This window comes from Tauraco erythrolophus, chromosome 3, assembly GCF_009769465.1.
Source record: "Tauraco erythrolophus isolate bTauEry1 chromosome 3, bTauEry1.pri, whole genome shotgun sequence".
NCBI classification, from domain to species: Eukaryota; Metazoa; Chordata; class Aves; order Musophagiformes; family Musophagidae; genus Tauraco; species Tauraco erythrolophus.
In genome coordinates, this window is record NC_141467.1 from 4,085,155 (window position 1) to 4,098,727 (window position 13,573).

General features: G+C 48.3%; 1 protein-coding gene across 1 annotated transcript; it reads right to left on the reverse strand.

Annotated features, from left to right (window-relative positions):
- Positions 1-865: 865 nt before the first annotated feature.
- On the reverse strand, positions 866-13,233 carry IRF4 (interferon regulatory factor 4). Its single transcript, XM_009984794.2, has 8 exons — positions 12,652-13,233; positions 12,003-12,189; positions 11,119-11,207; positions 10,419-10,560; positions 8,546-8,653; positions 6,898-7,251; positions 2,974-3,086; positions 866-1,009 (listed from the first exon to the last, which is right to left on the reverse strand). The coding sequence occupies exons 1-8, from the start codon at positions 12,853-12,855 to the stop codon at positions 866-868; spliced, it is 1,341 nt and encodes a 446-aa protein (XP_009983096.1). The 5' UTR covers positions 12,856-13,233.
- Between the last annotated feature and the right edge of the window lie 340 nt (positions 13,234-13,573).

A 13,573-nucleotide genomic window follows, 5' to 3' on the forward strand; every position in this document is an offset into this window, starting at 1 on the left:
TTTTCAAGGTCTGCCAACTTAATTCTAATGCATACATATATATATATATTTATATATATATAAAATGCATAGTAGCTTTCAATTATAAGAAAAATGTAGTTTATTTTTAAACCTGCTCTTCGGGACTCTCGAATTTCAGCGGTTAATCCACTAAATCCACAGGTAATACGAGCTGAACGATCACTTTTCTTAACACAGTACCATAAATGCATCACCTTAGAAACTGCTGTTATGGGGGTTAATCCAATAACAACAGTGGCAGCAACAAAATTCATTGTCAGGACAAATGTCAGTCAGGCATTAAAAAAATATGTCTCTGAAGAATTGCATTGTTTCTAAAAAATACACGGAAATATTTTATACAAGAATATAGGCATCACACGCATCTAAATTTATAACTACTTACTTGTATTAGCTATTCTCAATAAACTGTCTACGTTTGCTACCCACTTATAGTAGCTACAGTTTCAAATTGGGAACACTGGAAATTTATGTACCTTCCCTGAGATCAGTAATCCAAAATAAATAGCCCTGCAAATGTAACAGTGTAAACTCCGGATTTAAGTCTTCAGTAAGAATCAGTCCCCAAAAAGCCAAGGAGAATATCAAGCAAACGTAAACATAGCAATCATTTTGTCAGTTTTGAGTTATTCTCAGCGACACTGGAACCTATATGAGATGTAGCATCCAAACGTTGAAGACCCATCGTTTGTATCATACAATATGGTTGTCCTAGTTCACTTTCCTATCATTGAACCCCTGAACACATCCAGTTGTGATGTGGATCTCCAAATTGCGACCCAGATCTGCTCCTCCACTCTGCATAATCTTTACAGTGCCTTTAAAAACACTCTCTCTGAGGATCTTATTCTTGAATAGAGGAATGGCGAATAGATCTGTGATAATCCTCTGGACTAGTCACAAGTTCTGGTAAATCATAGCCTCTCAGAAGATGTCCACTGTTTTGTTGAGCAAAGTAATACAGTTGCCTGGCAAACATGGGTTCAACCTTAAGAACAGACAAAATGTTAATCAGACATGTGACACAATTCCGTGCGCCTCATCTTAGTTATTTACAGCGGTTTTAAGTTAAAAAGCAAGGCAGGACAAAACAATTCCGCTTACCAGAATGGGAAAATGATTTCAGTGGTCTCACTGATCTCTGTTTTAAGCCAGGGCTTGCCTGTTCTGCTGCCTTGCTAACTGCACACACTCCTTACCTCCACGGCCGTCGTTCGGAAGGGCACGTACCAGTGACTCGAATGATGTATTAGCAATGGTAGCCCCTTGGCCAGCCCCTGGGTGTGGGCAATGCCTACAGCCCAGACAGGTCCGTGGCCATTCAGCGTGTTCAAATGCACATGCAAAGTGCTGAAAGTCTCATCTGCCTTGTAAAATACTCTGAAGACCTAACTTGAAATGTTGGAGCTGTCAGGTAGACTGACATACGTCACCAAATGACTGTGTTTGAAATTAGACTTCAATTTAACATCAATGTTACTCTCATTTCTGCTCCTTCCAGCTCTGACGAGGAATCTGTTCAACCACCAAGAGGGATTTGTATGATTTAACGCTGCCTTCACGTCTGTCTCTTCAGAAACCACCGTTCTCCCTCAGGGCTTTGGGCTCTGACTGCAAATATTTAAGTTGCACACTGAGAACAAACACCTGAAGCTCTCCTTACTCTCAAGGGATGGACAGGCTGGACAACACTTCTCCACAACCCTCTCCTGCTGGTCAGTCAGCCCCTCCACGTTAAGACACGTGGACCATTTTGGAGGAAAAATACATTGTCTATGGGTCTCACCTCTGGGAAGTGAGAGAGCCAAAAGGGATCGCTGCCTTGGAGCAGCTCCACTGATCCCCCTTCGCCTCCTCTCATTGGCATTTGGAGGCAGCTGAGCACCTCACATCCTGCCATGGGGGAGACGGGAAGGCAGTGGGGCAGGTGAGCCAGACAGTTCCCAGGGCACAGCTGTTTGGTGGGATGGTGGAGACCCACCAGCCCACAAACCAAGACAGCCCGAGAAGTTGAGGAACAACTGGTAAGGGGGAACCAAAGCTCTGGAAAGAGCATGAGGTACAGGCTCACAAAAAAGCTGCCAAGACAGGAGATGGAGAAGGGGGCTGGAGAAGGGATGCTAGGGTGCATGGATTTGTGACCTTCCCACCTTCCAACCCAGAGACCCACTAAGCAGCAGCGTGGCAGTACGAAAGCTACACAGCTAAGAGAAGGCCACAGCTTATGACAAAAGTCTGACTTGGGACCCGTGCCACTACCAAAGGGACTTTCGAAAAAACTAAGAGACACCCCAGTTTTCATCCCAAGGATGCGATAAACTAAGCCCTGCCGCTAACATGTGCATTATCACCTCTCTTGTGGTTTTAGGGGCCAATAGAGCCGATTTAGAAAGTACCTGGTCTCAGTCTCCGTCATCACCCTCTCTCAGACAGCATCCTGAAACACTAGCTCTGAGTGTGTGTGAACTGTGGTCAGCCAGCCCACGAGCCCGCCAGCTGCCTGAACCCCGAAGCTGCACAGGCAGCCCCTGCGTCCCATTAAAGGCTGAGGTCCTGGAGATGCGAGCTGGGATTCTGGAGGACCTTCAGGTGCAGCGGTTGTGAAAGCACCGTGTCCTGCACCAACCTGGCAGCCCAAGGAGCTGCACGACCGGGCTGGCAATCACACCACAGCCCAGCTCTTCCAGGGTACCTTTCAGCTTTAGGTTTTGAAGGGATTTGCAAAAGACATCACTGATGCTCTACAGAGAGGGCAATGAGGCACTCTGCCCTACTGACGGCTACCAGTCACTCCTTGGCAGAGCTGGGAATTCAAGCCCTGTCTGGATGGTGCTGCATTTTCAAGAATTTATTACCTCCCTCACAACCTACACAAGGCAGAAAAGACTGATTGGCAGATTCATACTCTCCAAGGAATACTTTTCTTTTAGGAAAGGCAGAAATCCTACTTACATGAGCTGTAATTAGTTTCCTCTGCCTCTGTGGATCTGGAAATTCCTCCCCAAAGCACAGAGCAACCTGGTATCTCGGCAGCGGGCGTCCATGGTGAGCAAAGGCTTGCAGCTCTGGGGAGAGAGAAAGGGTGTATTGTGGGTTAACCCTGGCAGGCAGGTGAGCACCACGCAGCCCCTCGCTCCTCCTGCCACCAGGATGGGGGAGAAAATAGGAAGGGCAAAAGTGAGAAAACTTGTGGGTTGAGATAAAGAGAGTTTAATAGGTTAAGAGGGGGGGGGTGGGGAAAGACAAAACAAAACAAAGAAAAACAAAGGATGCAAAAAACAATCGCTCGCCACCAGCCCACCGATGCCCAGCCAGTCCCCAAGCAAAGGCAACCTCTGGCAAACTCCCCTGCCCCAGTTTTACTGCTGACCACAGGTCATATGGTAGGGAATGCCCCTTTGGTCACCTTGGGGGTGACACAGCTGTCTTGGCTGTGTCCCCTTCCAGCCTCTTGTCCACCCCAGCCTACTTGCTGTGGGGGTAGAGTGGAGAAACAAAAAGAGCCTTGATGCCGTGCAAGCACTGTTCAGCATTAGCTAAAACATCCCTGTGTTGTCAGCACTGTTTTGATCACAAATCCAAACCAGAGCACCACATGGGCTGCTATGAGCAAAATTAAGTCTATCCCAGCAAAACCAGTACAGGCCAGTATGAAAAACTTTATGGATGGCTGAGCTCCAAATGGAGGACCTTGGAGTACAGCGGGAGAAGATGAAGTAACTCCAGGGGAGGATGAGAGAGGTCAGGAAGAAGAGAAGAGGTAAGGAGAAGACACTGAGTTTGGAGACTTTCCCACCGATCAGGGGGAGCTCGTTGTAACACTGCAATTTTTTTGCCCGCCTTGCCTCACAAGTCATTTCATAGGCACAAACTGGGATGTCTTCCAGTTAGTATTTCTACTGGGCCTCAACAGCAGAATCTCCTGGAGCAGAGGCCGGCAGGAGCTGGGACCCACTTAAGCGGACGCCCAACAGCAGCAGTGAAACCAATGGTTTAGTAGAGACAGAGGCTCAAAGTACTGCCAAGCACAAAATTAAGCCTCAGCTAGACACAGTCATGGAGCCACTGTCATCACTGTGGGGAAGAGGGATGCACGGGAAGGTGAAGGACCTTCTTTAAGCCATGGACCGAGCCAGCAAAAGAGTTTGTGTCTTCTGCGCTCCTGCACTCTCTTCACTAACTCCCATCCTTGCACAAAGGGAAAAGGTCAAATGACAAAATTAGTCCAATAGTCAAAGCATCCCCTACGACAGAGAGTGAGGGAGGCCTTTATGAGTGACTTCCACTCGGACCAAAATCACTATGTTGTGTTTTAGACACTGCATTTTCTTCTAGAAAAGAGAAAATTCCATCGAACACCATATCCTTGTTAAAGTCTGCGTTATGTGCGGTACTTCTACATAGCTGATTGGTAAAGATTTCATTTTAATTTATAACCCTGTTCATGCTTTCTGGAAAAAAAAAAAAATTTAGTATTAAAACCAATGTTTTATAACGAAGCACCTCCTGCTATACAGGGAAAGTCTTCAAATACGGTGTGACAAATGCACCTTTTCCCAAAATACACCCCTGGCATTTCTATTTTAACCACAAGCTTTTCAGACCAAGATGTGAACTCAGTGGCTATCACAATACTGTCCCAACCCTGGCTTGGGACCACTGGTCTTACTGGGAAGGTCAGTAATAACAGTAAAACAATGGGGAGCTCACTTAAAACGCAGAGCAAAGCACAGTTCTCCTCAGAGTCTCCCTCAAAACCCCGTTTTCCTTTTTTTCTTTTTCTCCCATTTTTATTTGGCCTCAGCAATTCTCCAGACCCTGAACACTTGTGGGAGTGTCACACAGCAGCCCATGGCACGGACTTGGAGAAGAAAGACACCCTTTCCTTCCCACCAGCAGGACACTGGAGGCTTGAGGTCAGCCTCATATTTCTCCAAACCCCTTCACTCGCTCCATCTCTCTTTCCAGTCCCAAGTGCCTCCTCCAGTGCAACAGAGCTCCCCATGTGCCTCCCCAAGCCTTTCCCATCTCCTGCTACTCCAGCTCCAGCTGTCCCTCCCTCTGCCAAACCAACCTCCTCTGGCTGCCACCCTCATGCTCCCAACTTCTCTTTCTCTATCCTCCTACTCCCCATCCAGCCCAATTTGCTGCATTTATTAGGCAGTACTCCCCAGACACCATCCACCTGGTTTCTGATTTATGGCCATTTCAGCCTTCCCAAAGGTACAGGCTGCTCAACACGGGCCTCGATGCTCCAGTGCAGTTTGCATTGCAGGGTCCGGCTCCTCAACGGGGTCCTAACAGCTGTGCTCCACAGCAGTTCTGCTTCTGCCCCTTTCTCTGCTGCTGAAGATTTCCTCTCCTGGTAGAAGTCTCCTGCCTCTCTTCCTAAGGAAGCCCTGGTTTCCTAAACGGGGAATCTCCAAGCTTGCCTGCAGTCAGTACATTCAATTAACATGCAGACGTGATACGCCCCTGGCAAGCCACTTACAAACCTAGCAGAGCATCCACACATGCAAAAACTCACTTTGCACACACCACAGACTCTGACTTCAACCACATGCCTGGTTTTGCACAGGCATTGGTGCATAAGTAATTTAGGAGGGGGAAAAAATAACTATCGCTTGAGCTTATCTTTGGGGTTAGGCATCTAAAAAGAGACGGCTTGTCAACCGTTTGGAAGAACCCAGAGCACATCTAAAAAAAACCACCTGAGAAAAGGGAAAGGGATTTCCAAAACCATCATCAGAGGCAGAATTACACGCCTTTAAATTAGCATGTGATTGAAGCCCAAGCCAATATCCTGACCTCAAATTCCCCTTTCTAACTGTCAATTCTCACATCCATATGAGATTTCTCTCTTCAAATGCATTTCTTGCTTGACCATTTCTCTAGGATGGTGCATCAACCTTGGAATATAAAGTGGGCTAAAGCTCTTGGTTTAAGGTCAGTGGGGTTTTTTAATTTTGCAAGGCATTATTCTCCTAAAAGACTCACACCAGTACTGGTGCCCTGTTCTAATAGGAAAACACACCAAACCATAGGCACTCAGTTCACCTGTAGCAAAGCCACACATTTCAAAAAAATGGGCAATGCATGCATTCCTGCTGCTCAAGCTGTCATCTGTGACAATGACCGGCTCCCACCAGTTTCTCTGGGTGGACAGCTCTCCTCCCTCTAACTGCTCAGAACTGCTGGGAAGTGGGGTTGAGGCTCTGCCCCCTTCCCTCCATGGGCTGGAAGGAGAAGGCACCATCCTGAAGCATGCCCTTGCCCTCTCTGTACTGATGCTCCCAACTGCCCTGTGCAAAACGAGAACTTCACGCATTGCTCTGGAAAGGTGATGCACCTCCCTGCTCAGAGCAATGCAGAAACTCCAGAGCTTCACCCCACAGATGTCTTTTAAACACTGGCACAGACTGAAAAGAAGGCATTCTTCTGAAATTCATGCTGGTATTTGTACACTCTGAGCAAGATCTCAGGTCGCTCTGGGTCGGGTTGAGGGAGCACGAGTGCAGACCACAGACCTACCCAGGCCTTACGCTAGCAGAACCAAGATCACGATCCACTTTCCTCTGTCACCCAATATGTGGAAAGACTGTATTACTAGGTTCCTCCTTACGCTTCTTAAAGGGATGTGAGGTTTGAGGTGTCACCAGCTGAGCATCAGTTCACTCCTGCTGGTTTCTGAACGTGCACAGAGAGCAGAATTTGACAGCATTATTAAGGAATCAACCACCCCTTCTGTTCTTGCCCAGAAGAAGTGAGAGGTAATTCTTACTGTAACTCGTAAGGTAACAGGAAAAGAGCACTCTGATGTGGAGAGCGACCGGGTGACGTTGCTGGAAACGATATCAAAGCCATAGTGGGAATTACCTGCTAAAAACTGCTGAGTGTCAAAGAGCTTGCATGTTTGGTCCCGCTCCAGCTTGTTGGGTCGGTCACTGCAGAGCGCCAGAGGCCCGTCCCAGTAGATCCTGCTTTGGCAAAGTCTCTTAGCATAGAGGCCATCAGGTGCCATCCACAGTATTACTCCTCGTTCCAGATGGTTCAGTAGTTTTTCTATGTTCTTCCTCTGGCCGTTATCCTCCGGATAAGGGAAGATGACTTGCTCCAGGCTGCTGACCTCGTAACTTTGGCCATGGGATATCCTACAACCTTCAGGACTAGAAGTTGTCACCTCCTTTACCAGTATTTCACGGTAATACAAGCAGATGTGGAGCCGACAATCTACAAGGAGGAGAAAAAAAAAAAAAATCACTGTGATACATTAGTACGAATGTTTTATGTTTCAGATCTGTACTAAGGCTGAGAGACAAGTTTCCATGAGATTTCTGAGCCTGCTGGTCACCCCCACCTAGAAGACAGGCTCGCATTAGCAAAAATAATCTAAAGAATATAAATACTAAAACTTTTGGGGCACAGTGGCATTAATGCTCTCTCATTTTATTGTAGAGAGCTACTGATGTGGGAATTGGGTAGGAACTAACGTCCCACAAACTTCCCGTTTCCGTTTAAGAGCCAGCACACGAAAAGTTGTTGTTGGTCACGTTTTCCAAGTTCACGTCACGATTAAACCCACCGGCTCAGTACACTTCCTCAGATTTAATCAGGAAGTAGCTGTGTTTCTCCCCAGATTTTGCATAAAAGAGGCTTCTGCACAGGGGACCTGCAACCTTGCACTCAGCTGCCTGAAGAGAAGCGACTGCTGGCTCCAGCCCCAACAGGGCTGTGCCTGAAATCCCCAGCCTCACTTTCCAATGGCCATTCAGTCAACTTCGCTGATTCCTAAGGACCCACACAACACAGAATATATATATATATACACACACTATATATGTGTGTGTGTATAATACATGTTTATATACATACATATACACAAACGCACACACATATACTTCCAGACCCTGATTCAGTACAAATGCACTCACGAAACCTGCTCAGTGTCACATTATATGTTCATCCATTATTTCTGTGAAAAGCAAATCCCCACACCTTTTCCCAGAGTTACTCAGAAAGTCTCCCAGCATCTGGATGTCTGCAAACCTGGCTGAACTACCCTTCCTTTTCTTTCCCGAATGTCTTTTTTTCAGCCGGGAATAATGAAGCAGAGAAAAGTCAGATGGCCCCAGTGGGAGCACAGCATGGTACCCAGGTAACATCAGCTTTTGGGGGGGAATCCTCCCAAATGAAAAACTGAGCTAAAAGTCACAGACTCACAAAATTTCCAAATGCCCCTGGGAAGGCCTGATTTGGTAGCTCACTGAAGCAACCCAGCACTGACACTGTGAGCCAGCAAAGCACTTCCATTAACTTTAACCACTGTCCCTCGATCCCTTGGAGCTGGGGCTACAACTGCTTAAGCATCCTAGCAAACAAGAGGCTTAAGCCCGTACACCGATTTCATTCATCAGAGGTTTCTTTTTTGTTTTCTTCTTTTTTTCTTTTCATCAGAAAAGAGAGACGGTGCCAAGAGCCTCTTGTCGAGATCCCCAGAAAAAGCCCGGGGGGTTACGGACCTTACCTGACAGGGCGAGGGCTTCACCAGACCTTATGCTTGGCTCAATCGGGATGCCAGGAGTCTGGGACTCAGGAGGGGCACAAGCATAAAAGGTTCCTGTCACCTGACAACCTGTTTTCACAAACAAAAGTCAGTGACAGCTGCCTAAATCCTAAAAGAAAAGCTCAGGCAGAGATCACGGTGATGCAAAAGTGAGTTTTTCTGGGCGCCACTAAGAAGTCCCTCTCTTCCCTGCTGCTTCTTAAAAAGGTCTTATTTCCCAGTTTTTCCAGGTATGCCAACTCTGTCAATCTCTTCAGATGTTATTGGGACTGTAGTTTTATTTGGGTCTGCACGAAAGACTCCCTTAGCATTTCAGTATTCCCCCTAGTCTTTTTTCCTTACCTAACGTGTTACCCTATTACAGAAATATTTTACCTTTTTAACTGGACTACAGTGCTCTTAAAAGCTGCCTGTATAAAGCAATCCATTTTGTATAAGGAATTTTACTAAAGGTGGGTATAACAATAAAGCTGGAATTAACACTATTTAAAAAGTAGGTAAACAAAACTGTGCAGCAGGAGATTATTAGAGTTTTATTACCAGAACTACTATTAGACTGTCCACCTTTCAGTGAGTGGATTGCAACACGGGCAACTGATGTTTTCTTCTGTTTCTTAATGTCAATCAAAGTCTTTGGAGGACGATGCAAGTGACTTGCAGACAAGCACACACTACCTTTCCCAAGGGCAGAACCCACTAGGAGCTGGAGTGATGCGGACACAAAACACCCACATCTCTTGATACGTTTTAGAGCCCAATGAGAAACCCAGTACCAGCCACTAACAGCCCCCTCCAAATTCAGCAATGCCTCCGAACGCGTGTTTAACTGCTGCAGAGGATGTACGTCAGGGCAGAGCTCATCCAGCTTGCTACCTTGGTTTTTATTAGCGAATAGCTCAACTAAAAGCAAAGGATTCTGCCTCATAATTCCAACATACTGCCAGCAAAAGTTGCAGCGTGCTGAGCATTTACTTTTTAGCAGACCCAAAGATTTCTCTGCACCAAAACCTCTAGGGAGATGTCCTCTGAAGAGGCAGGAGATGTCCTCTGAAGAGGCAGCATCTGCTCTAAGAAGTCCTTCCTCGCTTCCCATCCTTTCCTGCCCTTCTGCTTCTCCTCACGAAGCAAAAGTCTGTGTCCTCAGGTGAGTTATCCTGCAAGGGCCTATGGCTGTGAATTCCCCTTTCTCTTACGTTTTATCCCCTCCAGGCTTCAGCGTTGCCAGTTTTCACAATTCAGGCTTTTTCCTAAGGATGCAGAGCTTGGAAAGCCATTATCACGTTAGGCTCTGGTACTGTGAGATCCTCCGGGACGGGAACATCCCTTTATTCTGTTTCTGCTGTACCAGCCCCAGGAGAGACTCAATCCATGACAAGTTGTCCCGTTGCCACAGCACTAAACTAAAGTAATAACTTCAGCTTTCCCCTCAGGAGAATAATGCCATTCTAACCCACAAGGCTGGAGGAAAAACCTCACTAATGTGTGCCTCAAAAGGTCCAAAATCAGAAAGCGAAGCTAAAGAACACATTCCCATTTTAGGGTTTTTGGAGGGGGCTTATTGCTCAGGGCTTTTTAGACAGCTGAGGACTTTTGGGGGCTGACTTGTGTCAATTCAGAGGATTGCATAGCCCACACACCACACGTATGGTGGCAATGAAAGCAAGAGCCAGACAAAGGCTCTTGCCATGGGCCCCATGGCTCTCTGAAGGGAGCCCAGCACACCTCTCTAGCCACTTCTGTTAATTCCAGCGAAAGCCGTGAACAAGACACCTGAAATCTGCAGACCTTCTAGGTGACCAACCTCAGCAAGCAACCCTAAACGGGAGCGTCTTACCATTTTCACAGCCAGGCCCTTGCCAGTGATGACTGCGAGCGGCGAAGGGGACGCTGGCGCACTGGTAGGGGATGTCGGGATGCGGCTGCTCCGGGGCAAACTCCCTCCAGTTCCGTTCGTGGGGCACCATGTAGTTCGGCACCTATTCAATTCAACGAGATGTTCTTTCACTCAGCAGCTGTCAAAACTAATGCTGTGCATTGCATCGGCTTTCACATCTCGGCGCCTTGAGTTTCTCTGCCAAAGCCCGCGGAGGTCTAAGCAATGCCCGGGCTACACAAATGGCACTTCGCCACCACCACCAATGAGGCTTTCAAATGATCTTCTCGCCACTGGTGTAAATAATAAGCAGGGTGGAATAATAAAAGGCGGTCGAAGCATTGCTGGTAAATGTCTGCTCGGAAGAGCCAGGCTTCACTGGGCGCCTACGTTTTGGCACCAACAGAACAGCAGAGCACTAACATCGCCCAACAGCAAACAGCTATTACTAAGGGACAAACACCACCAAGGGGAATCAACTGCCCTGTGGCCTCATATGACATTAGAAAAGTTGCTTCTCGATTTCTCAGTGTTCATAATAAAGTTTCTTCCCAGAGAGAACTGGAGAGCCGTGCCAGCAAAGACGGACACAGCACGCGGCACAGAAACGACGCTGCTCAACGTACAAGCACCAAGTGAAATGCGTGACTAAATGTCATACCTGAGATGGTAGTGAAGTGTAAGGAGACGTTATCGGAAAGGGGTGGTTCATCATCAACGGCTGCTCCTCCACGCTCATCTGTTTTGCACCTATGTTCACCGGAGGAATTAAAATAAATGATGTCAACCACATCTTAAGGAAATCTGAAAGTGGCACATGGAGGACAAATCCATACAACTCACCTTTGAAGGAGTAGAGGACTAAAATGCCCTCCAGCACCCATTTGGGACAGGATTCCCAGTCCCTCACTGCAGGCAGCTCCCGGAAGCAGTCTGTCCTGTCAGGCTCTCCGGTGCCCCACAGGAAGAGCTGCCCAGCCATACCCAGCACGCCCCAATGCCCTCCCTGGGCCCTGCCTAACCTCTGCCTCCCACAAGCCCTGCCTGGTGCCAGGGGCTTCTTGGAGAGCAGGCAGTGCCTCTGCCCGGGCGGCTACAGGCTGGGCACCCCTCGCTCCCTGCACCTCCCCCTGCAGCAGTTACCCACTGTCTGGCTCAAAACGCTTCCGCTCTTCCCTGTATTCAAAACTTAGATCCAGCAAGCAACTCTTTTTTTTTTTTTTTTTCCCTTGAGCTGCTTGCTTGGCTCCCTCTACACAGTAAGTGGAAGGGAGGCTCCAGCTAAAAGAGCAATTCCTCCAGCGATACGCAGGGCGCCTGTCTGCATCTTCTGCAAGGGCTCCCTTTCAACGCTCCGACTCAAATTCCAGCAGTCCTCCCGCCAACGCAGCCTCTTAAGAACAAGCTGCACTTGAGTCCTGCATTTTGCTTCCTTCAGACTTAAAAAAGCTGCAGGGCCAGTCCAGAAAAGCACGCTTCAGCCCTCGCATGCTCACAATGAGACATACTCACACTCCGTTACACAGGGAATTTGAGATGCTTTACCTTTTTTAGCTCCTTCTGGCACTATTCTGTACACTTTATAGGGATCTGAGATGTCCAGCTGGCTTCTCTCCACCAGTTCTTCAAAGTCATTGCTCTTGTTCAAAGCACACCTTAATCTTGTCTTCCAGGTAGGGGGATCTGGTTTATCAATGCCCTCTCTGAACTTTCCTTTAAAAAGAGCCCAAGCCTGGAAACATTTCAGATAATCAAAAGAGCAAGAAAAAGGGGAAGAAAAAAAAAAAGAAAAAAAAAAACGAAAAATCAGCTACAAGGTCCAAGTCCACAATGCTTGAAACAGCATATATGTGTGTGATTGTATGTGCATGAATTTACTCCCTACAGGCTAAGGCTAAGAAAAAAAGCAGCATGGTAGGGTAGGAAAAACAGTTTTATCAGGCACAAGGAAAGGGGAGAAAATGATCCAACGTGGAAGCAGATGTGCTGCAGTCCCACAAACATTTAGCTCCACACAGGGAAGTGGGAAAGGGGGCGCTGCCTCATCCCACAAACACAGGGGACACCCAGGCACAGCCAGGGCCACCAGGCAAGCAGCCGGCAGCAGTGGGCACCCAGCAGGGGCAGAGGGGCCACCGCAGAGCCTCTGGGCATCCCTCCTGCCTCGGCTGTGTCTCACAGTCTCGATCCCTACCTTGAAGAGGGCAGCATCCTCCTCACGGTTGTAGTCCTGCTTGCCGGCGTGCTTCCAGGGGATGCGGAAGATGCTCTTCTCGTCGTTCTCCCACACCAGCCCCGGGTACTTGCCGCTGTCTATCTGGTCGATCAGCCACTGGCGGAGTTTCCCGTTGCCGCAGCTCACCGAGTTCATCCCGCACTCACCCGGCTCCAAGTTCATGCCACTCGCGTCGGGGGTCGGGGGGGGGGGAGGTTTTTGGGGTGCCTCACTGAGCCCACCTCTCTGCACACACCCAAGCACCAGCTGTTGGGAGGCCTGCGGACGAGGGGGAGAGGGGAAAGATGGGGGGAAAGGAAAACCCACCGGTCAGGCGCTGGTTGAAGCCCCCGCGTAGAGCCCCACCAGCGGTCCCCTGTCCCTGGTGCCACACGTTTCACGCCAAATGGCAGCTACAGTGCGCAGAGGGGCTCTGGGGGGGCCGGGAAACACGGTACAGAGCTTCAGGAAACCGGGCACAGCCCCCCGCAGCCCTCCCCAGGCACCGCTCGTGCTGCAGACTCTGACAGACTTCCCCCCCGTCCCGACACTGTTTTGCATGAACGTACATGGGTCGCCGAAGTTTTCATTGCCAGTGACTTAAGGCACAAACCCCTTGTCCTGCTCAGAGTTCAACTGGGCTTTTAGTTTTTACCCGAAAAAAGGCAAAATTGCATTAAAATGTATTTGCCATGACAGTGCACATACGTGACGTTAGACGTACGCACACGATTTGGAGGGCTCCACGTGCAGCTATGATTTACATGGCATCCAACTATAACATCAAAGTAGTTTTCACAAGCTCACTTAAGCAAGACGTGTTTGAATACGTGATGTCCTATACATATCTACTGCTCCAACTGCTCCCAACACATACAGGAACATCCAAACCTACACATTG